Source organism: Pleurodeles waltl, chromosome 6 (assembly GCF_031143425.1).
Source record: "Pleurodeles waltl isolate 20211129_DDA chromosome 6, aPleWal1.hap1.20221129, whole genome shotgun sequence".
Lineage (NCBI taxonomy): Eukaryota > Metazoa > Chordata > Amphibia > Caudata > Salamandridae > Pleurodeles > Pleurodeles waltl.
In genome coordinates this window covers 785,517-809,414 of record NC_090445.1, presented here as the reverse complement: position 1 = coordinate 809,414, position 23,898 = coordinate 785,517, and the positions used below count along the sequence as shown (strand labels likewise).

Sequence of the window (23,898 nt, the reverse complement as noted above, 5' to 3'; positions counted from 1 at the left end):
TTTTGGACGCTGCTGGGGCCCAGGAGGGACCAGGAGGTCGCAAATTGGACCTGCAGAGAGAGGGGACGTCGAGCAAGACAAGGAGCCCTCACTGAAGCAGGTAGCACCCGGAGAAGTGCCAGAACCAGGCACTACGAGGATGCGTGAAACGGTGCTCGCCGAAGTTGCACAAAGGAGTCCCACGTCGCCGGAGACCAACTTAGAAAGTCGTGCAATGCAGGTTAGAGTGCCGTGGACCCAGGCTTGGCTGTGCACGAAGGATTTCCGCCGGAAGTGCACAGGGGCCGGAGAAGCTTGCAAAGTCGCGGTTCCCAGCAATGCAGCCCAGCGAGGTGAGGCAAGGACTTACCTCCACCAAACTTGGGCTGAAGAGTCACTGGACTGTGGGGGTCACTTGGACGGTGTCGCTGGATTCGAGGGACCTCGCTCGTCGTGCTGAGAGGAGACCCAAGGGACCGGAGATGCAGCTTTTTGGTGCCTGCGGTTGCAGGGGGAAGATTCCGTCGACCCACGGGAGATTTCTTCGGAGCTTCTGGTGCAGAGAGGAGGCAGGCTACCCCCACAGCATGCACAAGCAGGAAAACAGTCGAGAAGGCGGCAGGATCAGCGTTACAGAGTTGCAGTAGTCGTCTTTGCTACTATGTTGCAGGTTTGCAGGCTTCCAGCGCGGTCAGCGGTCGATTCCTTATCAGAAGGTGAAGAGGGAGATGCAGAGGAACTCGGCTGAGCTCATGCATTCGTTATCTAAAGTTTCCCCAGAGACAGAGACCCTAAATAGCCAGAAAAGAGGGTTTGGCTACCTAGGAGAGAGGAAAGGCTACTAACACCTGAAGGAGCCTATCACAAGGAGTCTCTGACGTCACCTGGTGGCACTGGCCACTCAGAGCAGTCCAGTGTGCCAGCAGCACCTCTGTTTCCAAGATGGCAGAGGTCTGGAGCACACTGGAGGAGCTCTGGACACCTCCCAGGGGAGGTGCAGGTCAGGGGAGTGGTCACTCCCCTTTCCTTTGTCCAGTTTCGCGCCAGAGCAGGGGCTAAGGGGTCCCTGAACCGGTGTAGACTGGCTTATGCAGAATTGGGCACCTCTGTGCCCAACAAAGCATTTCCAGAGGCTGGGGGAGGCTACTCCTCCCCTGCCTTCACACCATTTTCCAAAGGGAGAGGGTGTCACACCCTCTCTCAGAGGAAGTTCTTTGTTCTGCCATCCTGGGCCAGGCCTGGCTGGACCCCAGGAGGGCAGATGCCTGTCTGAGGGGTTGGCAGCAGCAGCAGCTGCAGAGAAACCCCAGGAAGGGCAGTCTGGCAGTACCAGGGTCTGTGCTACAGACCACTGGGATTATGGAATTGTACCAACAATGCCAGGATGGCATAGAGGGGGCAATTCCATGATCATAGACATGTTACATGGCCATATTCGGAGTTACCATGGTGAAGCTACATATAGGTAGTGACCTATATGTAGTGCACGCGTGTAATGGTGTCCCCGTACTCACAAAGTTCAGTGAATTGGCTCTGAACAATGTGGGGGCACCTTGGCTAGTGCCAGGGTGCCCTCACACTAAGTAACTTTGCACCTAACCTTTACCAGGTAAAGGTTAGACATATAGGTGACTTATAAGTTACTTAAGTGCAGTGTAAAATGGCTGTGAAATAACGTGGACGTTATTTCACTCAGGCTGCAGTGGCAGGCCTGTGTAAGAATTGTCAGGGCTCCCTATGGGTGGCAAAAGAAATGCTGCAGCCCATAGGGATCTCCTGGAACCCCAATACCCTGGGTACCTCAGTACCATATACTAGGGGATTATAAGGGTGTTCCAGTAAGCCAATGTAAATTGGTAAAAATGGTCACTAGCCTGTCAGTGACAATTTGGAAAGAAATGAGAGAGCATAACCACTGAGGTTCTGATTAGCAGAGCCTCAGTGAGACAGTTAGTCACTACACAGGTAACACATACAGGCACACTTATGAGCACTGGGGCCCTGGGTTACCAGGGTCCCAGTGACACATACAACTAAAACAACATATATACAGTGAAAAATGGGGGTAACATGCCAGGCAAGATGGTACTTTCCTACACACCCTGCATTACACCATCTGTGCCCAGCACCCTGCGTTACAGCATCTGTGCCCAGCACCCCTGCACTACAATGTCTGTGCCCAGCACCCCTGCATAATCCCCATATGTCCCCAGCCCACCAGCATTACACTGTCTGTGCCCAGCACCTGTGCATTAAACCATTTATGCCAGGCACCCCTTGATTACACCATCTGTGCCAGGCACCCTACATTACACCATCTGTGCCCAGCACCCCTGCATTACACCATCTGTGCCAGGCACCCCTGTATTACACCATCTGTGCCAGGCACCCCTGTATTACACCATCTGTGCCCAGCACCCCTGCATTACACCATCTGTGCCAGGCACCCCTGTTTTACACCATCTGTGCCAGGCACCCCTGTATTACACCATCTGTGCCATGCACCCCTGCATTACACCGTCTGTGCCAGGCACCCCTGCATTACACCATCTGTGCCAGGCACCCCTGTATTACACCATCTGTGCCGAGCACCCCTGCATTACAACGTCTCGGCCCAGCACCCTGCATTACACTGCCTGTGCCCAGCACTCGTGCATTACACCATCTGTGCCCAGCACCCTACATTACACCATCCGTGCCCAGCACCCTACATTACACCATCTGTGCCCAGCACTCGTGCATTACACCATCCGTGCCCAGCACCCTACATTACACCATCTGTGCCCAGCACCCTACATTACACCATCCGTGCCAGACACCCCTGCATTACACTGCCTGTGCCCAGCACCCTACATTACACCATCTGTGCCCAGCACCCTACATTACACCATCTGTGCCAGGCACCCCTGCATTGCACTGCCTGTGCCCAGCACTCGTGCATTACACCATCTGTGCCCAGCACCCTACATTACACCATCCGTGCCAGACACCCCTGCATTACACTGCCTGTGCCCAGCACCCTACATTACACCATCCGTGCCCAGCACCCTACATTACACCATCTGTGCCAGGCACCCCTGCATTGCACTGCCTGTGCCCAGCACTCGTGCATTACACCATCTGTGCCCAGCACCCCTGCATTACACCGTCTGTGCCCAGCACCCTGCATTACACCATCTGTGCCAGGCACCCCTGCATTGCACTGCCTGTGCCCAGCACTCGTGCATTACACCATCTGTGCCCAGCACCCCTGCATTACACCCTCCGTGCCCAGCACCCTGCATTACACCCTCCGTGCCCAGCACCCTGCATTACACCCTCCGTGCCCGGCACCCTGCATTACACCCTCCGTGCCCAGCACTCGTGCATTACACCATCCGTGCCCAGCACCCTGCATTACACCCTCCGTGCCCAGCACTCGTGCATTACACCATCCGTGCCCAGCACCCTGCATTACACCCTCCGTGCCCAGCACCCTGCATTACACCATCCGTGCACACTCACCCGAGGGCCCCTTTTGCCGGGAGGGCCTGGAAGACCTGGCAGGCCGGCGATTCCCTGGAACGAAAGAGAAAATCAGTGAGAAGGAGGCAGGGACAGGAGCAGGAATTCTACACATGAATCCTATAGAAATGTTATAAATACAGTCACACGAATACTCTACAAGCATTGTAACTACAGGCACAGGATTCCTATAGAACAAATAAAAATACAGGCCAGGGAATCCTTTACAAGCATTATAACTACAGGCACAGGTCTCCTATAGAAACATTATAACTACAGGCACATGAATCCTATAGAAACAGTATAACTACAGGCACATGAATCCTATAGAAACATTATAAATACCGGCACAGGACTCCTATAAATAAATTAGAAATACAGGAACAGGACTCCGATAGAAACATTAAAAATACAGGCACATCACTCCTGTTTAAGCATTATAAATACAGGCACGGGACTCCTGTAACATATCATAATTACAGGCACAGGATTCTTATACAGGCATTATAAATCAAGGCACAGGAATCCTATAGAAACATTATAAATACAGGCACATGAATCCTATAGAAACAGTATAAATGCCAGGACAGGACTCCTATAGAAACATTATAAATACAGGCAAAGGACTTCTATAGAAACATTACAAATACAGGCACCGGGCTCCTATAGAAGCATTATAAATACATACACAGGACTCTTATACGAGCATTACAAATGCAGGCACATGAATCCCATAAAACAATATAAATACAGAAACATGAATCCTATTCAAACATTATAATTAAAGGCACAGGACTCCTTCAGAAACATTAAAAATACAGGCAGAGGAATCCTATACACGCATTATAAATACGGGCACAGGACTCCTATAGAAAGATTGTAACTACAGGCACATGAATCGTATAGAAACATAAAAAATTACAGGCAAAGTGTAGGAGGCTGGCCTGGCTTGTAGTGGGTAACAGAGGTACTTACACCTTGTGCCAGGTCCAGTTATCCCTTATTAGTGTAGAAGAGGTGTTTCTACCAGCTTAGGCTGATAGAAGGTAGCTATAGCAGAGCAGTTTAGCCTGAACTAGGAGACATGTAAAGCTCCTACTATACCACTGGTGTCATATGCACAATATCATAAGAAAACACAATACACAGAGTTACTTTATTTTTATGAGAATATGCCAAAAGTATCTCAGTGAGTACCCTCAGTAAGAAGGTAATATATATACATAGGTTATATGTACACAAACCAAAATTAGGTAATTAATTGCAAGAAAAGTAATGCAAACAGTGTAGAATTACAATAGGTTGCAATAGGAGCACATAGGTATAGGGGCAACACAAACCATATACTCCAAAAGTGGAATACAAACCACGAATGGACCCCAGACCTATGTGAGCTTGTAGAGGGTCGCTGGGACTGTAAGAAAACAGTGAGGGTTAGAAAAATACCCCACACCAAGACCCTGAAAAGTAGGACTAAAGTGCACCTGCTACCCCCAGAGAGCACAGAAGTTGTGATAGGAGGATTCTGCAGGAAGAACAAACACCAGCAGTGCACTGACAACAGATTTCCGGACCTGACTACTTGTAAGACAAGGGGACCAAGTCCAATAGTCGCCACAGTGTCGATAGGGGGCAGGAGCCCAGGAAATGCCAGCTGAAGGTGCAAGTAAACTGCCACTGGATGGAAGAAGCTTGGAGTTCTGCAAGAAAGAAGAGGACTAGGAACTTTTCCTTTGGAAGACGGATGTCCCACATCACGATGAAGCCTGCAGAGTGTTCCCACGCAGAAAGACCACAAACAAGCCTTGCTAGCTGCAAGGGTCGCAGTAAAGGTTTTTGGATGCTGCAGGGGCCCAGGAAGGACCAGGATGTCACCACTTGAAGGAGGAGACAGACGGGGTGCTCAGCAACTCAGAGAGCCCTCACAGAAGCAGGCAGCACCCGCAGAAGTACCCCAATAGGCACTTAGAAGTAAAGTGAACTGGAGTCCACCCGAAGTCACAAAGGGGAGTCCCACGACGCCAGAGGACAACTGAGAAGGTTGTGCACTGCAGGACGGAGTGTCGGGGACCCAGGCTTGGCTGTGCACAAAGGAAGTCCTGGAAGAGTGCACAGGAGCCGGAGCAGCTGCAAATCACGCGGTACACAGCTTTGCAGTCTAGCGTGGGGAGGCAAGGACTTACCTCCATCAAACTTGGACTGAAGAGTCACTGGACTGTGGGAGTCACATCTTCTACACTAATGAGGGATAACTGGACCTGGTGCAGAGTGTAAGTACCCCTTGGTACCCTGTAGGAAAGTAACATCTTGCCTGGCATGTTACCCCCATCTTTCACTGTATATATGTTGTTTTAGTTGTATGTGTAGGGAAGAATCCTTCCTTGGAATTGTTACTTAACATGCTTAGAGAACAGGATAAGGCTAGAAGTGCCCCATCTGTTGAAAAAGTAGCTAATGGTTCCCAATCTGATCCAGGGACTCCCCCAGGAAAAGATTCAGGAAAGAAACTTCCAAGCCTGCCCATTACTAGACAGTCTAGCATAGTTGGTAATGATGAAGAGCCACACCATACAAATAGTGTTGTCTCACATCATAGCAAAAACATTTATTCACACCACAGTGGTACTGATGTTTCTGTTAGCCAAGCTGTTAGGGTGCCCTCTGTAAGGGACAGGTCTCCTTCTGTCCATTCTCACCATACTTCTGTTACAAGACATGTCCCTCCCACCCACCCTGATGACAGATTGTTAGAAAGGGAGCTCAATAGATTGAGAGTGGAACAAACCAGACTGAAGCTCAAGAAACAACAGCTGGATTTGGATAGACAGACTTTAGAAGTAGAGAAGGAGAGACAGAAACTGGGTTTAGAAACCCATGGTGGCAGCAGCAGTATTCCCCATAGTCATCCTGCAAAAGAGCATGATTCCAGGAATCTGCACAAGATAGTTCCCCTTTATAAGGAGGGGGATGACATTAACAGGTGGTTTGCTGCACTTGAGAGGGCCTGTGTTGTACAGGATGTCCCTCAAAGGCAGTGGGCTGCTATCCTATGGCTATCATTTAGTGGAAAAGGTAGGGATAGGCTCCTTACTGTGAAAGAAAGTGATGCCAATAATTTTACAGTTCTTAAGAATGCACTCCTGGATGGTTGTGGCTTAACCACTGAACAGTACAGGATAAAGTTCAGAGAGACCAAAAAGGAGTCTTCACAAGACTGGGTTGATTTCATTGACCATTCAGTGAAGGCCTTGGAGGGGTGGTTACATGGCAGTAAAGTTACTGATTATGACAGCCTGTATAACTTGATCCTGAGAGAGCATATTCTTAATAATTGTGTGTCTGATTTGTTGCACCAGTGTAGGAAAGTACCATCTTGCCTGGCATGTTACCCCCATTTTTCACTGTATATATGTTGTTTTAGTTGTATGTGTCACTGGGACCCTGTACACCAGGGCCCCAGTGCTCATAAGTGTGCCTGAATGTGTTACCTGTGTAGTGACTAACTGTCTCACTGAGGCTCTGCTAATCAGAACCTCAGTGGTTATGCTCTCTCATTTCTTTCAAAAATTGTCACTAACAGGCTAGTGACTATTTTTACCAATTTACATTGGCTTACTGGAACACCCTTATAATTCCCTAGTATATGGTACTGAGGTACCCAGGGTATTGGGGTTCCAGGAGATCCCTATGGGCTGCAGCATTTCTTTTGCCACCCATTGTAGGAAAGTACCATCTTGCCTGGCATGTTATCCCCATTTTTCACTGTATATATGTTGTTTTAGTTGTATGTGTCACTGGGACCCTGGTAACCCAGGGCCCCAGTGCTCATAAGTGTGCCTGAATGTGTTACCTGTGTAGTGACTAACTGTCTCAATGAGGCTCTGCTAATCAGAACCTCAGTGGTTATGCTCTCTCATTTCTTTCCAAATTGTCACTAACAGGCTAGTGACCATTTTTACCAATTTACATTGGCTTACTGGAACACCCTTATAATTCCCTAGTATATGGTACTGAGGTACCCAGGGTATTGGGGTTCCAGGAGATCCCTATGGGCTGCAGCATTTCTTTTGCCACCCATAGGGAGCTCTGACAATTCTTACACAGGCCTGCCACTGCAGCCTGAGTGAAATAACGTCCACGTTATTTCACAGCCATTTTACACTGCACTTAAGTAACTTATAAGTCACCTACATGTCTAACCTTTACCTGGTAAAGGTTAGGTGCAAAGTTACTTAGTGTGAGGGCACCCTGGCACTAGCCAAGGTGCCCCCACATTGTTCAGAGCCAATTCCCTGAACTTTGTGAGTGCGGGGACACCATTACACGCGTGCACTACATATAGGTCACTACCTATATGTAGCTTCACAATGGTAACTCCGAATATGGCCATGTAACATGTCTATGATCATGGAATTGCCCCCTCTATGCCATCCTGGCATAGTTGGCACAATCCCATGATCCCAGTAGTCTGTAGCACGGACCCTGGTACTGCCAAACTGCCCTTCCTGGGGTTTCACTGCAGCTGCAGCTGCTGCTGCTGCCAACCCCTCAGACAGGCATCTGCCCTCCTGGGGTCCAGCCAGGCCTGGCCCAGGATGGCAGAACAAAGAACTTCCTCTGAGAGAGGGTGTGACACCCTCTCCCTTTGGAAAATGGTGTGAAGGCAGAGAGGAGTAGCCTCCCCCAGCCTCTGGAAATGCTTTGTTGGGCACAGAGGTGCCCAATTCTGCATAAGCCAGTCTACACCGGTTCAGGGGACCCCTTAGCCCTGCTCTGGCGCGAAACTGGACAAAGGAAAGGGGAGTGTCCACTCCCCTGACCTGCACCTCCCCTGGGAGGTGTCCAGAGCTCCTCCAGTGTGCTCCAGACCTCTGCCATCTTGGAAACAGAGGTGCTGCTGGCACACTGGACTGCTCTGAGTGGCCAGTGCCACCTGGTGACGTCAGAGACTCCTTGTGATAGGCTCCTTCAGGTGTTGCTAGCCTATCCTCTCTCCTAGGTAGCCAAACCCTCTTTTCTGGCTATTTAGGGTCTCTGTCTCTGGGGAAACTTTAGATAACGAATGCAAGAGCTCATCCGAGTTCCTCTGCATCTCTCTCTTCACCTTCTGATAAGGAATCGACTGCTGACCGCGCTGGAAGCCTGCAAACCTGCAACATAGTAGCAAAGACGACTACTGCAACTCTGTAACGCTGATCCTGCCGCCTTCTCGACTGTTTTCCTGCTTGTGCATGCTGTGGGGGTAGTCTGCCTCCTCTCTGCACCAGAAGCTCCGAAGAAATCTCCCGTGGGTCGACGGAATCTTCCCCCTGCAACCGCAGGCACCAAAAAGCTGCATTACCGGTCCCTTGGGTCTCCTCTCAGCACGACGAGCGAGGTCCCTCGAATCCAGCGACTCTGTCCAAGTGACCCCCACAGTCCAGTGACTCTTTAGTCCAAGTTTGGTGGAGGTAAGTCCTTGCCTCACCTCGCTGGGCTGCATTGCTGGGAACCGCGACTTTGCAGCTACTCCGGCCCCTGTGCACTTCCGGCGGAAATCCTTTGTGCACAGCCAAGCCTGGGTCGACGGCACTCTAACCTGCATTGCACGACTTTCTAAGTTGGTCTCCGGCGACGTGGGACTCCTTTGTGCAACTTCGGCGAGCACCGTTTCACGCATCCTTGTAGTGCCTGTTTCTGGCACTTCTCCGGGTGCTACCTGCTGCTAAGAGGGCTCCTTGTCTTGCTCGACGTCCCCTCTACCTCCTGGTCCAATTTGCGACCTCCTGGTCCCTCCTGGGCCGTAGCAGCGTCCAAAAACGCTAACCGCACGATTTGCAGCTAGCAAGGCTTGTTGGCGTTCTTTCGGCGGGAAAACACTTCTGCACGACTCTTCTGGGCGAGAGGGATTCGTCCTCCAAAGGGGAATTCTCTAGCCCTTTGCGTTCCTGCAGAAACTGCAGCTTCTTCTGTCCAGTAGAAGCTTCTTTGCACCCGCAGCTGGCATTTCCTGGGCATCTGCCCATCTCCGACTTGCTTGTGACTTTTGGACTTGGTCCCCTTGTTCCACAGGTACCCCAGATTGGAAATCCAGCGTTGTTGCATTGTTGGTTTGTGTCTTTCCTGCATTATTCCTCTAACACGACTCCTTTGTCCTTAGGGGAACTTTAGTGCACTTTGCACTCACTTTTCAGGGTCTTGGGGAGGGTTATTTTTCTAACTCTCACTATTTTCTAATAGTCCCAGTGACCCTCTACAAGGTCACATAGGTTTGGGGTCCATTCGTGGTTCGCATTCCACTTTTGGAGTATATGGTTTGTGTTGCCCCTATCTCTATGTTTCCCCATTGCATCCTATTGTAACTATACATTGTTTGCACTGTTTTCTAAGACTATACTGCATATTTTTGCTATTGTGTATATATATCTTGTGTATATTTCCTATCCTCTCACTGAGGGTACACTCTAAGATACTTTGGCATATTGTCATAAAAATAAAGTACCTTTATTTTTAGTATAACTGTGTATTGTGTTTTCTTATGATATTGTGCATATGACACTAAGTGGTACTGTAGTAGCTTCACCCGTCTCCTAGTTCAGCCTAAGCTGCTCTGCTAAGCTACCATTATCTATCAGCCTGAGCTGCTAGACACCGTATACACTAATAAGGGATAACTGGGCCTGGTGCAAGGTGCAAGTACCCCTTGGAACTCACTACAAGCCAGTCCAGCCTCCTACATTGGTTGTGCAGCGGTGGGATAAGTGCTTTGAGACTACTTACCACTCTTGTCATTGTACTTTTCATAAGAGAAAAATATACAAAACAAGGTCAGTGTATATACACATAGCCAAAAAGTTTTGCATTTCCTCTTTTCACTCTTTTCTAAGTGCTGAAAAGTACTTCTAAACTTTCAAAAAGTTCTTAAAAGTTTAAAAAGTTTTTTTCTGTCTTTCTAAAAAGTTCTGAAAACTTTTTTCTCTTTTTCTATCACTTTAACTCTCTCTAAAAATGTCTGGCACAGGCCAAAATGTTGATCTGTCCAAACTTGCATATGATCACCTTAGCTGGAAAGGAGCAAGGAGTCTCTGCATAGAGAGAGGTTTGAGTGTAGGGAAGAATCCTTCCTTGGAACTGTTACTTAACATGCTTAGAGAACAAGATAAGGCTATAGGTGCCCCATCTGTTGAAAAAGTACCTAATAGTTCCCAATCTGATTCAGGGACTCCCCCAGGAAAAGATTCTGGAAAGAAACTTCCTAGCCTGCCCATTACTAGACAGTCTAGCATAGTTGGTAATGATGATGAGCCACACCATACAAATAGTGTTGTCTCACATCATAGCAAAAGCATTTATTCTCACCATACTGGTAGTAATGTTTCTGTTAGCCAAGCTGTTAGGGTGGCTTCTGTAAGGGACAGGTCTCCTTCTGTTCATTCCCATCATACCTCTGTATCTAGGAATGTCCCTCCCACCAACCCTGATGACAGAATGTTAGAGAGGGAACTCAACAAGTTGAGGGTGGAACAAACCAGACTGAAGCTTAAAAATCAACAGCTGGATTTAGATAGACAGTCTTTTGAACTAGAGAAGGAAAGACAGAAGTTGGGTTTAGAAACCCATGGTGGCAGCAGCAGTATTCCCCATAGTCATCCTGCAAAAGAGCATGATTCCAGGAATCTGCACAAGATAGTTCCCCCTTATAAGGAGGGGGATGACATTAACAAGTGGTTTGCTGCACTTGAGAGGGCCTGTGTTGTACAGGATGTCCCTCAAAGGCAGTGGGCTGCTATCCTATGGCTATCATTTAGTGGAAAAGGTAGGGATAGGCTCCTTACTGTGAAAGAAAATGATGCTAATAATTTCCAAGTTCTTAAGAATGCACTCCTGGATGGTTATGGCTTAACCACTGAACAACACAGGATAAAGTTCAGAGAGACAAAAAAGGAGTCTTCACAAGACTGGGTTGATTTCATTGACCATTCAGTGAAGGCCTTGGAGGGGTGGTTACATGGCAGTAAAGTTACTGATTATGACAGCCTGTATAACTTGATCCTGAGAGAGCATATTCTTAATAATTGTGTGTCTGATTTGTTGCACCAGTACTTGGTGGACTCTGATCTGACCTCTCCCCAAGAATTGGGAAAGAAGGCAGACAAATGGGTCAGAACAAGGGTGAACAGAAAAGTTCATACAGGGGGTGACAAAGATGGCAACAAAAAGAAGGATGGTAAGTCTTCTGACAAGGGTGGGGACAAATCTAAAAATGAGTCTTCATCAGGCCCACAAAAACACTCTGGTGGGGGTGGTGGGCCCAAATCCTCTTTTAATCAGAACAAGGAAAAGAAACCATGGTGCTATTTATGTAAAATAAAAGGCCATTGGACAACAGATCCCAGTTGTCCAAAGAAAAGCACCAATGCTCCTACCACTACAACCCCTACTGCTACCCCTAGTGTCCCTACTAATAGCAGTGGTGGTGGGAGCAAACCTACTAATAGCCAATCCAAGGGAGTAGCTGGGCTCACTATTGGTAACGTAGTTGGGGTTGGCCTTGTTAGGGAGGCCACAGAGGCTGTGTTAGTCTCTGAGGGGGCTATTGACTTAGCCACCTTAGTTGCTTGTCCCCTTAATATGGATAAGTACAAGCAGCTACCCCTAATAAATGGTGTTGAGGTTCAGGCCTACAGGGACACTGGTGCCAGTGTGACTATGGTCATAGAGAAACTGGTCCACCCTGAACAACACCTACTTGGTCACCAGTACCAAGTAACCGATGCTCACAACAACACACTTAGCCACCCCATGGCTGTTGTTAATCTCAACTGGGGGGGGGTTACTGGTCCAAAGAAAGTTGTGGTAGCCACAGATTTACCTGTAGACTGTCTACTAGGAAATGATTTGGAGACATCAGCTTGGTCAGATGTGGAGTTGGAGGCCCATGCAGCAATGCTGGGCATCCCAGGGCATATTTTTGCTTTGACAAGGGCTCAGGCCAAAAAGCAAAAAGGACAGGGAAGCTTGGATCCTGGAACAATGGACCAAGTGCTCCCTAAAGCTAGGGCTAGTAGAAGCAAACCACTTCCTACTATCCCTCCCTCTACAGTGGATTCAACTTCTGAGGAAGAAGAATTCCCTCCCTGTGCAGAACCTACACCAGAGGAGCTGGAAGCAGACACTGCTGAGCTTTTGGGTGAAGGGGGGCCTGCCAGAGAGGAGCTGAGTGTGGCACAGCAAACCTGTCCCACATTAGAGGGTCTCGGACAGCAAGCTGTCAAACAGGCTAATGGGGATGTCAGTGACTCTCACAGAGTTTACTGGGAGGACAACCTCTTGTACACTGAGCATAGGGATCCTAAACCTGGAGCTGCCAGGAGATTAGTGATTCCTCAGGAGTACAGAACGTTCCTCCTAACCCTGGCACATGACATTCCCCTAGCTGGGCATCTAGGACAAATGAAAACTTGGGACAGACTTGTTCCCCTGTTTCATTGGCCTAGAATGTCTGAGGACACAAAGGAATTTTGTAAGTCCTGTGAAACCTGTCAAGCCAGTGGCAAGACAGGTGGCACCCCAAAGGCACCCCTTATTCCACTGCCTGTGGTTGGGGTTCCCTTTGAAAGGGTAGGGGTTGACATAGTTGGCCCCCTTGACCCTCCTACTGCTTCAGGCAATAGATTTATCTTGGTGGTAGTGGACCATGCCACAAGATATCCTGAAGCTATTCCTTTAAGGACCACTACAGCACCTGCAGTGGCAAAGGCCCTCCTGGGAATATTTTCCAGGGTGGGCTTCCCAAAGGAAGTGGTATCAGACAGGGGAAGCAATTTCATGTCTGCATACTTAAAGGCCATGTGGAAGGAGTGTGGTGTAACTTACAAGTTCACTACACCCTATCATCCACAAACAAATGGACTGGTGGAGAGATTTAATAAAACTCTCAAAGGCATGATTATGGGTCTCCCTGAAAAACTCCGCAGGAGATGGGATATCCTTCTACCATGCCTCCTTTTTGCCTACAGGGAGGTACCCCAGAAAGGAGTGGGCTTCAGCCCCTTTGAACTTCTTTTTGGACACCCTGTTAGGGGTCCACTCACACTTGTAAAGGAGGGTTGGGAACAACCTTTAAAAGCTCCTAAGCAGGATATTGTGGATTATGTACTTGGCCACAGATCAATAATGGCTGAGTACATGAAAAAGGCCAGTAAAAACCTTCAGGCCAGCCAAGAGCTCCAGAAGCAATGGCATGATCAGAAGGCTGTTTTGGTTCAGTACCAACCAGGGCAGAAAGTGTGGGTCTTGGAGCCTGTGGCCCCAAGAGCACTCCAAGATAAATGGAGTGGACCCCACACAATTGTTGAGAAAAAGGGAGAAGTCACCTATTTAGTTGACTTAGGCACTGCAAGGAGTCCCCTTAGGGTACTCCATGTAAACAGCCTGAAACCCTACTATGACAGGGCTGATCTCACCCTGCTCATGGCAACAGATGAGGGACAGGAAGAAGACAGTGATCCTCTACCTGATCTCTTCTCTTCCACAGAACAAGATGCTCTTGTGGAAGGTGTAGTTTTGGCTGATTGTCTTACTGCTGAGCAGAAAGACAATTGCATAAACCTCCTAGATCAATTCTCTGAACTCTTCTCTACTGTGCCAGGTACCACTTCTTGGTGTGAGCACACTATAGATACTGGAGACAGCTTGCCTGTCAAAAGTAAGATCTATAGGCAGCCTGACCATGTCAGGGACTGCATAAAGCAAGAGGTCCAGAAAATGTTAGAACTAGGAGTGGTTGAGCACTCTGACAGTCCATGGGCTTCTCCTGTGGTACTTGTACCAAAACCCCATTCCAAAGATGGAAAGAAGGAAATGCGGTTTTGTGTAGACTATAGAGGTCTCAACTTGGTAACCAAAACTGATGCTCACCCTATACCCAGGGCAGATGAACTCATAGATACACTGGCATCTGCCAAGGATCTAAGCACTTTTGATTTGACTGCAGGGTATTGGCAGATCAAATTGTCAGAAGATGCTAAACCTAAGACTGCATTTTCAACCATTGGAGGACATTACCAGTTTACTGTAATGCCTTTTGGTTTGAAAAATGCACCTGCCACTTTTCAGAGGTTGGTGAACACAGTCCTGCAAGGGCTGGAAGCGTTCAGTGCAGCATATTTGGACGATATAGCTGTCTTTAGCTCCAGCTGGGATGATCACCTGGTCCACCTATGGAAAGTTTTGGAGGCCCTGCAAAAGGCAGGCCTCACTATCAAGGCTTCAAAGTGCCAGATAGGGCAGGGTAAGGTGGTTTATCTGGGACACCTTGTTGGTGGGGAACAGATTGCACCACTACAGGGGAAAATCCAAACAATTATTGATTGGGTTCCCCCTACTACACAGACTCAGGTGAGAGCCTTCCTAGGCCTCACTGGGTATTACAGGAGGTTCATTAAGAACTATGGCTCCATTGCAGCCCCTCTTAATGACCTCACTTCCAAAAAGATGCCTAAAAAGGTATTATGGACAGCAAACTGTCAGAAAGCTTTTGAGGAGCTGAAGCAGGCCATGTGCTCTGCACCTGTCCTGAAAAGCCCCTGTTACTCTAAAAAATTCTATGTCCAAACTGATGCATCTGAATTAGGAGTAGGGGCAGTCCATTCACAACTTAATTCTGAGGGCCAGGATCAACCTGTTGCTTTTATTAGTAGGAGGTTGACCCCTAGAGAAAAGCGTTGGTCTGCCATTGAGAGGGAGGCCTTTGCTGTGGTCTGGGCACTGAAGAAGTTGAGGCCATACCTGTTTGGCACTCACTTCATTGTTCAGACAGACCACAAACCTCTACTTTGGCTAAAACAAATGAAAGGTGAAAATCTTAAATTGTTGAGGTGGTCCATATCCCTACAGGGAATGGACTATACAGTGGAACATAGACCTGGGAGTAGCCACTCCAATGCAGATTGACTCTCCAGATATTTCCACTTAGACAATGAAGACTCATCAGGTCATGGCTAGTCTTATTGTCCTTCGTTTGAGGGGGGGTTGTGTAGGAAAGTACCATCTTGCCTGGCATGTTACCCCCATTTTTCACTGTATATATGTTGTTTTAGTTGTATGTGTCACTGGGACCCTGTTCACCAGGGCCCCAGTGCTCATAAGTGTGCCTGAATGTGTTACCTGTGTAGTGACTAACTGTCTCACTGAGGCTCTGCTAATCAGAACCTCAGTGGTTATGCTCTCTCATTTCTTTCCAAATTGTCACTAACAGGCTAGTGACTATTTTTACCAATTTACATTGGCTTACTGGAACACCCTTATAATTCCCTAGTATATGGTACTGAGGTACCCAGGGTATTGGGGTTCCAGGAGATCCCTATGGGCTGCAGCATTTCTTTTGCCACCCATAGGGAGCTCTGACAATTCTTACACAGGCCTGCCACTGCAGCCTGAGTGAAATAACGTCCACGTTATTTCACAGCCATTTTACACTGCACTTAAGTCACTTATAAGTCACCTATATGTCTAACCTTTACCTGGTAAAGGTTAGGTGCAAAGTTACTTAGTGTGAGGGCACCCTGGCACTAGCCAAGGTGCCCCCACATTGTTCAGGGCCAATTCCCCGGACTTTGTGAGTGCGGGGACACCATTACACGCGTGCACTACATATAGGTCACTACCTATATGTAGCTTCACAATGGTAACTCCGAATATGGCCATGTAACATGTCTATGATCATGGAATTGCCCCCTCTATACCATCCTGGCATAGTTGGCACAATCCCATGATCCCAGTGGTCTGTAGCACAGACCCTGGTACTGCCAAACTGCCCTTCCTGGGGTTTCACTGCAGCTGCTGCTGCTGCCAACCCCTCAGACAGGCATCTGCCCTCCTGGGGTCCAGCCAGGCCTGGCCCAGGATGGCAGAACAAAGGACTTCCTCTGAGAGAGGGTGTTACACCCTCTCCCTTTGGAAAATGGTGTGAAGGCAGGGGAGGAGTAGCCTCCCCCAGCCTCTGGAAATGCTTTGTTGGGCACAGATGTGCCCAATTCTGCATAAGCCAGTCTACACCGGTTCAGGGGACCCCTTAGCCCTGCTCTGGCGCGAAACTGGACAAAGGAAAGGGGAGTGACCACTCCCCTGACCTGCACCTCCCCTGGGAGGTGTCCAGAGCTCCTCCAGTGTGCTCCAGACCTCTGCCATCTTGGAAACAGAGGTGCTGCTGGCACACTGGACTGCTCTGAGTGGCCAGTGCCACCAGGTGACGTCAGAGACTCCTTCTGATAGGCTCCTTCAGGTGTTAGTAGCCTATCCTCTCTCCTAGGTAGCCAAACCCTCTTTTCTGGCTATTTAGGGTCTCTGTCTCTGGGGAAACTTTAGATAACGAATGCAAGAGCTCATCCGAGTTCCTCTGCATCTCTCTCTTCACCTTCTGCCAAGGAATCGACTGCTGACCGCGCTGGAAGCCTGCAACACTGCAACAAAGTAGCAAAGACGACTACTGCAACTCTGTAACGCTGATCCTGCCGCCTTCTCAACTGTTTTCCTGGTGGTGCATGCTGTGGGGGTAGTCTGCCTCCTCTCTGCACTAGAAGCTCCGAAGAAATCTCCCGTGGGTCGACGGAATCTTCCCCCTGCAACCGCAGGCACCAAAAAGCTGCATTACCGGTCCCTTGGGTCTCCTCTCAGCACGACGAGCGAGGTCCCTCGAATCCAGCAACTCTGTCCAAGTTACCCTCACAGTCCAGTGACTCTTCAGTCCAAGTTTGGTGGAGGTAAGTCCTTGCCTCACCTCGCTAGACTGCATTGCTGGGAACCGTGACTTTTGCAGCTACTCCGGCCCCTGTGCACTTCCGGCGGAAATCCTTTGTGCACAGCCAAGCCTGGGTCCACGGCACTCTAACCTGCATTGCACGACTTTCTAAGTTGGTCTCCGGCGATGTGGGACTCCTTTGTACGACTTCGGGTGAGCACCGTTTCATGCATCCTCGTAGTGCCTGTTTCTGGCACTTCTCCGGGTGCTACCTGCTGCTAAGAGGGCTCCTTGTCTTGCGCGACGTCCCCTCTACCTCCTGGTCCAATTTGCGACCTCCTGGTCCCTCCTGGGCCGCAGCAGCGTCCAAAAACGCTAACCGCACGATTTGCAGCTAGCAAGGCTTGTTGGCGTTCTTTCGGCGGGAAAACACTTCTGCACGACTCTACAAGGCGAGTGGGATCTGTCCTCCAAAGGGGAAGTCTCTAGCCCTTTGCGTTCTTGCAGAAACTGCAGCTTCTTCTGTCCAGTAGAAGCTTCTTTGCACCCGCAGCTGGCATTTCCTGGGCATCTGCCCATCTCCGACTTGCTTGTGACTTTTGGACTTGGTTCCCTTGTTCCACAGGTACCCCAGATTGGAAATCCAGCGTTGTTGCATTGTTGGTTTGTGTCTTTCCTGCATTATTCCTCTAACACAACTCCTTTGTCCTTAGGGGATCTTTAGTGCACTTTGCACTCACTTTTCAGGGTCTTGGGGAGGGTTATTTTTCTAACTCTCACTATTTTCTAATAGTCCCAGCGACCCTCTACAAGATCACATAGGTTTGGGGTCCATTCGTGGTTAGCATTCCACTTTTGGAGTATATGGTTTGTGTTGCCCCTATCTCTATGTTTCCCCATTGCATCCTATTGTAACTATACATTGTTTGCACTGTTTTCTAAGACTATACTGCATATTTTTGCTATTGTGTATATATATCTTGTGTATATTTCCTATCCTCTCACTGAGGGTACACTCTGAGATACTTTGGCATATTGTCATAAAAATAAAGTACCTTTATTTTTAGTATAACTGTGTATTGTGTTTTCTTATGATATTGTGCATATGACACTAAGTGGTACTGTAGTAGCTTCACCCGTCTCCGAGTTCAGCCTAAGCTGCTCTGCTAAGCTACCATTATCTATCAGCCTAAGCTGCAAGACACCCTATACACTAATAAGGGATAACTGGGCCTGGTGCAAGGTGCAAGTACCCCTTGGTACTCACTACAAGCCAGTCCAGCCTCCTACAACCAGTACTTGGTGGACTCTGATCTGACCTCTCCCCAAGAATTGGGAAAGAAGGCAGACAAATGGGTCAGAACAAGAGTGAACAGAAAAGTTCATACAGGGGGTGACAAAGATGGCAACAAACAGAAGGATGGTAAGTCTTCTGACAAGGCTGGGGACAAATCTAAAAATGAGTCTTCATCAGGCCCACAAAAACACTCTGGTGGGGGTGGTGGGTCCAAATCCTCCTTTAATCAAAACAAAGAAAAGAAACCATGGTGCTATTTATGTAAAGTAAAAGGCCATTGGACAACAGATCCCAGTTGTCCAAAGAAAAGCACCAAGCCTCCTACCACTACAACCCCTACTGCTACACCTAGTGTCCCTACTAATAGCAGTGGTGGTGGGAGCAAACCTACTAATAGCCAATCCAAGGAAGTAGCTAGGCTCACTATTGGTAATTTAGTTGGGGCTGGCCTTGTTACGGAGGCCACAGAGGCTGTGTTAGTCTCTGAGGGGGCTATTGATTTAGCCACCTTAGTTGCTTGTCCCCTTAATATGGATAAGTACAAGCAGCTACCCCTAATAAATGGTTTTGAGGTTCAGGCCTACAGGGACACTGGAGCCAGTGTGACTATGGTCATAGAGAAACTGGTCCACCCTGAACAACACCTACTTGGTCACCAGTACCAAGTAACCGATGCTCACAACAACACACTTAGCCACCCCATGGCTTTTGTAAATCTCAACTGGGGGGGGGGTTACTGGTCCAAAGAAAGTTGTGGTAGCCACAGATTTACCTGTAGACTGTCTACTAGGAAATGATTTGGAGACATCAGCTTGGTCAGATGTGGAGTTGGAGGCCCATGCAGCAATGCTGGGCATCCCAGGGCATATTTTTGCTTTAACCAGGGCTCAGGCCAAAAAGCAAAAAGGACAGGGAAGCTTGGATCCTGGAACAATGGACCAAGTGCTCCCTAAAGCTATGGCTAGTAGAAGCAAACCACTTCCTACTATCCCTCCCTCTACAGTGGATTCAACTTCTGAGGAAGAAGAATTCCCTCCCTGTGCAGAACCTACACCAGAGGAGCTTGAAGCAGATACTGCTGAGCTTTTGGGTGAAGGGGGGCCTGCCAGGGAGGAGCTGAGTGTGGCACAGCAAACCTGTCCCACATTAGAGGGTCTAAGACAGCAAGCTGTCAAACAGGCTAATGGGGATGTCAGTGACTCTCACAGAGTTTACTGGGAGGACAACCTCTTGTACACTGAGCATAGGGATCCTAAACCTGGAGCTGCCAGGAGATTTGTGATTCCTCAGGAGTACAGAAAGTTCCTCCTAACTCTAGCCCACGACATTCCCCTAGCTGGACACCTGGGACAAATGAAAACTTGGGACAGACTTGTCCCCTTGTTTCATTGGCCTAGGATGTCTGAGGACACAAAGGAATTTTGTAAGTCCTGTGAAACCTGTCAAGCCAGTGGCAAAACAGGTGGCACTCCAAAGGCACCCCTTATTCCACTGCCTGTGGTTGGGGTTCCCTTTGAGAGGGTAGGGGTTGACATAGTTGGCCCCCTTGACCCTCCTACTGCTTCAGGCAATAGGTTTATCTTGGTGGTAGTGGACCATGCCACAAGATACCCTGAAGCAATTCCTTTAAGGACCACTACAGCACCTGCAGTGGCAAAGGCCCTCCTAGGAATATTTTCTAGGGTGGGCTTCCCAAAGGAAGTAGTATCAGACAGGGGAAGCAATTTCATGTCTGCATACTTAAAGGCCATGTGGAAGGAGTGTGGTGTGACTTACAAGTTCACTACACCCTATCATCCACAAACAAATGGACTGGTGGAGAGATTTAATAAAACTCTCAAAGGCATGATTATGGGTCTCCCTGAAAAACTCCGCAGGAGATGGGATATCCTGTTACCATGCCTCCTTTTTGCCTACAGGGAGGTACCCCAGAAAGGAGTGGGCTTCAGCCCCTTTGAACTTCTTTTTGGACACCCTGTTAGGGGTCCACTCACACTTGTAAAGGAGGGTTGGGAACAACCTTTAAAAGCTCCTAAGCAGGATATTGTGGATTATGTACTTGGCCTCAGATCAAGGATGGCTGAGTACATGAAAAAGGCCAGCAAAAACCTTCAGGCCAGCCAAGAGCTCCAGAAGCAATGGCATGATCAGAAGGCTGTTTTGGTTCAGTACCAACCAGGGCATAAAGTGTGGGTTTTGGAGCCTGTGGCCCCAAGAGCACTCCAAGATAAATGGAGTGGTCCCCACACAATTGTTGAGAAAAAGGGGGAAGTCACCTATTTAGTTGACTTAGGCACTGCAAGGAGTCCCCTTAGGGTACTCCATGTAAACCGCCTGAAACCCTACCATGACAGGGCTGATCTCACCCTGCTCATGGCAACTGATGAGGGACAGGAAGAAGACAGTGATCCTCTACCTGATCTCTTCTCTTCCACAGAACAAGATGCTCTTGTGGAAGGTGTAGTTTTGGCAGATTGTCTTACTGCTGAGCAGAAAGACCATTGCATAAATCTCCTAGATCAATTCTCTGAACTCTTCTCTACTGTGCCAGGTACCACTTCTTGGTGTGAGCACACTATAGATACTGGAGACAGTTTACCTGTCAAAAGTAAGATCTATAGGCAGCCTGACCATGTCAGGGACTGCATAAAGCAAGAGGTGCAGAAAATGTTAGAACTAGGAGTGGTTGAGCACTCTGAAAGTCCATGGGCTTCTCCTGTGGTACTTGTACCAAAACCCCATTCCAAAGATGGAAAGAAGGAAATGCGGTTTTGTGTAGACTATAGAGGTCTCAACCTGGTAACCAAAACTGATGCTCAACCTATACCCAGGGCAGATGAGCTCATAGATACACTGGCATCTGCCAAGTATCTAAGCACTTTTGATTTGACTGCAGGGTATTGGCATATCAAATTGTCAGAAGATGCTAAACCTAAAACTGCATTTTCAACCATTGGAGGCCATTACCAGTTTACTGTAATGCCTTTTGGATTGAAAAATGCACCTGCCACTTTTCAGAGGTTGGTGAACACAGTCCTGCAAGGGCTGGAAGCTTTCAGTGCAGCATATTTGGACGATATAGCTGTCTTTAGCTCCAGCTGGGATGATCACCTGGTCCCCCTATGGAAAGTTTTGGAGGCCCTGCAAAAGGCAGGCCTCACTATCAAGGCTTCAAAGTGCCAGATAGGGCAGGGTAAGGTGGTTTATCTGGGACACCTTGTTGGTGGGGAACAGATTGCACCACTTCAGGGGAAAATCCAAACTATTATTGATTGGGTTCCCCCTACCACTCAGACTCAGGTGAGAGCCTTCCTAGGCCTCACTGGGTATTACAGGAGGTTCATTAAGAACTATGGCTCCATTGCAGCCCCTCTTAATGACCTCACATCCAAGAAAATGCCTAAAAAGGTATTATGGACAGCAAACTGTCAGAAAGCTTTTGAGGAGCTGAAGCAGGCCATGTGCTCTGCACCTGTCCTGAAAAACCCTTGTTACTCTAAAAAATTCTATGTCCAAACTGATGCATCTGAATTAGGAGTAGGGGCAGTCCTATCGCAACTTAATTCTGAGGGCCAGGATCAACCTGTTGCTTTTATTAGTAGGAGGTTGACCCCTAGAGAAAAGCGTTGGTCTGCCATAGAGAGGGAGGCCTTTGCTGTGGTCTGGGCTCTGAAGAAGTTGAGGCCATACCTGTTTGGCACTCACTTCATTGTTCAGACAGACCACAAACCTCTACTTTGGCTAAAACAAATGAAAGGTGAAAATCCTAAATTGTTGAGGTGGTCCATATCCCTACAGGGAATGGACTATACAGTCGAACATAGACCTGGGAGTAGCCACTCCAATGCAGATGGACTCTCCAGATATTTCCACTTAGACAATGAAGACTCATCAGGTCATGGCTAGTCTTATTGTCCTTCGTTTGGGGGGCGGGGGGGGTTGTGTAGGAAAGTACCATCTTGCCTGGCATGTTACCCCCATTTTTCACTGTATATATGTTGTTTTAGTTGTATGTGTCACTGGGACCCTGGTAACCCAGGGCCCCAGTGCTCATAAGTGTGCCTGAATGTGTTACCTGTGTAGTGACTAACTGTCTCACTGAGGCTCTGCTAATCAGAACCTCAGTGGTTATGCTCTCTCATTTCTTTCCAAATTGTCACTAACAGGCTAGTGACCAATTTTACCAATTTACATTGGCTTACTGGAACACCCTTATAATTCCCTAGTATATGGTACTGAGGTACCCAGGGTATTGGGGTTCCAGGAGATCCCTATGGGCTGCAGCATTTCTTTTGCCACCCATAGGGAGCTTTGACAATTCTTACACAGGCCTGCCACTGCAGCCTGAGTGAAATAACGTCCACGTTATTTCACAGCCATTTTACACTGCACTTAAGTAACTTATAAGTCACCTATATGTCTAACCTTTACCTGGTAAAGGTTAGGTGCAAAGTTACTTAGTGTGAGGGCACCCTGGCACTAGCCAAGGTGCCCCCACATTGTTCAGGGCCAATTCCCCGGACTTTGTGAGTGCGGGGACACCATTACACGCGTGCACTACATATAGGTCACTACCTATATGTAGCTTCACAATGGTAACTCCGAATATGGCCATGTAACATGTCTATGATCATGGAATTGCCCCCTCTATACCATCCTGGCATAGTTGGCACAATCCCATGATCCCAGTGATCTGTAGCACAGACCTTGGTACTGCCAAACTGCCCTTCCTGGGGTTTCACTGCAGCTGCTGCTGCTGCCAACCCCTCAGACAGGCAGCTGCCCTCCTGGGGTCCAGCCAGGCCTGGCCCAGGTTGGCAGTACAAAGGACTTCCTCTGAGAGAGGGTGTTACACCCTCTCCCTTTGGAAAATGGTGTGAAGGCAGGGAGGAGTAGCCTCCCCCAGCCTCTGGAAATGCTTTCTTGGGCACAGATGTGCCCAATTCTGCATAAGCCAGTCTACACCGGTTCAGGGGACCCCTTAGCCCTGCTCTGGCGCGAAACTGGACAAAGGAAAGGGGAGTGACCACTCCCCTGACCTGCACCTCCCCTGGGAGGTGTCCAGAGCTCCTCCAGTGTGCTCCAGACCTCTGCCATCTTGAAAACAGAGGTGCTGCTGGCACACTGGACTGCTCTGAGTGGCCAGTGCCACCAGGTGACGTCAGAGACTCCTTCTGATAGTCTCCTTCAGGTGTTGCTAGCCTATCCTCTCTCCTAGGTAGCCAAACCCTCTTTTCTGGCTATTTAGGGTCTCTGTCTCTGGGGAAACTTTAGATAACGAATGCAAGAGCTCATCCGAGTTCCTCTGCATCTCTCTCTTCACCTTCTGCCAAGGAATCGACTGCTGACCGCGCTGGAAGCCTGCAAACCTGCAACATAGTAGCAAAGACGACTACTG

The 23,898-nt window shown here is 48.6% G+C and overlaps 1 protein-coding gene across 1 annotated transcript in view; it reads right to left on the bottom strand.

Annotated features, from left to right (window-relative positions):
- COL27A1 (collagen type XXVII alpha 1 chain) overlaps positions 1-23,898 on the bottom strand; it is a 1,169,012-nt gene that overhangs the window by 972,215 nt on the left and 172,899 nt on the right. Inside the window, exon 4 of the mRNA XM_069236924.1 lies at positions 3,484-3,537. Within this exon, the coding sequence (XP_069093025.1) occupies positions 3,484-3,537 (54 nt within the window). The remainder of the gene's footprint in view (positions 1-3,483; positions 3,538-23,898) is intronic.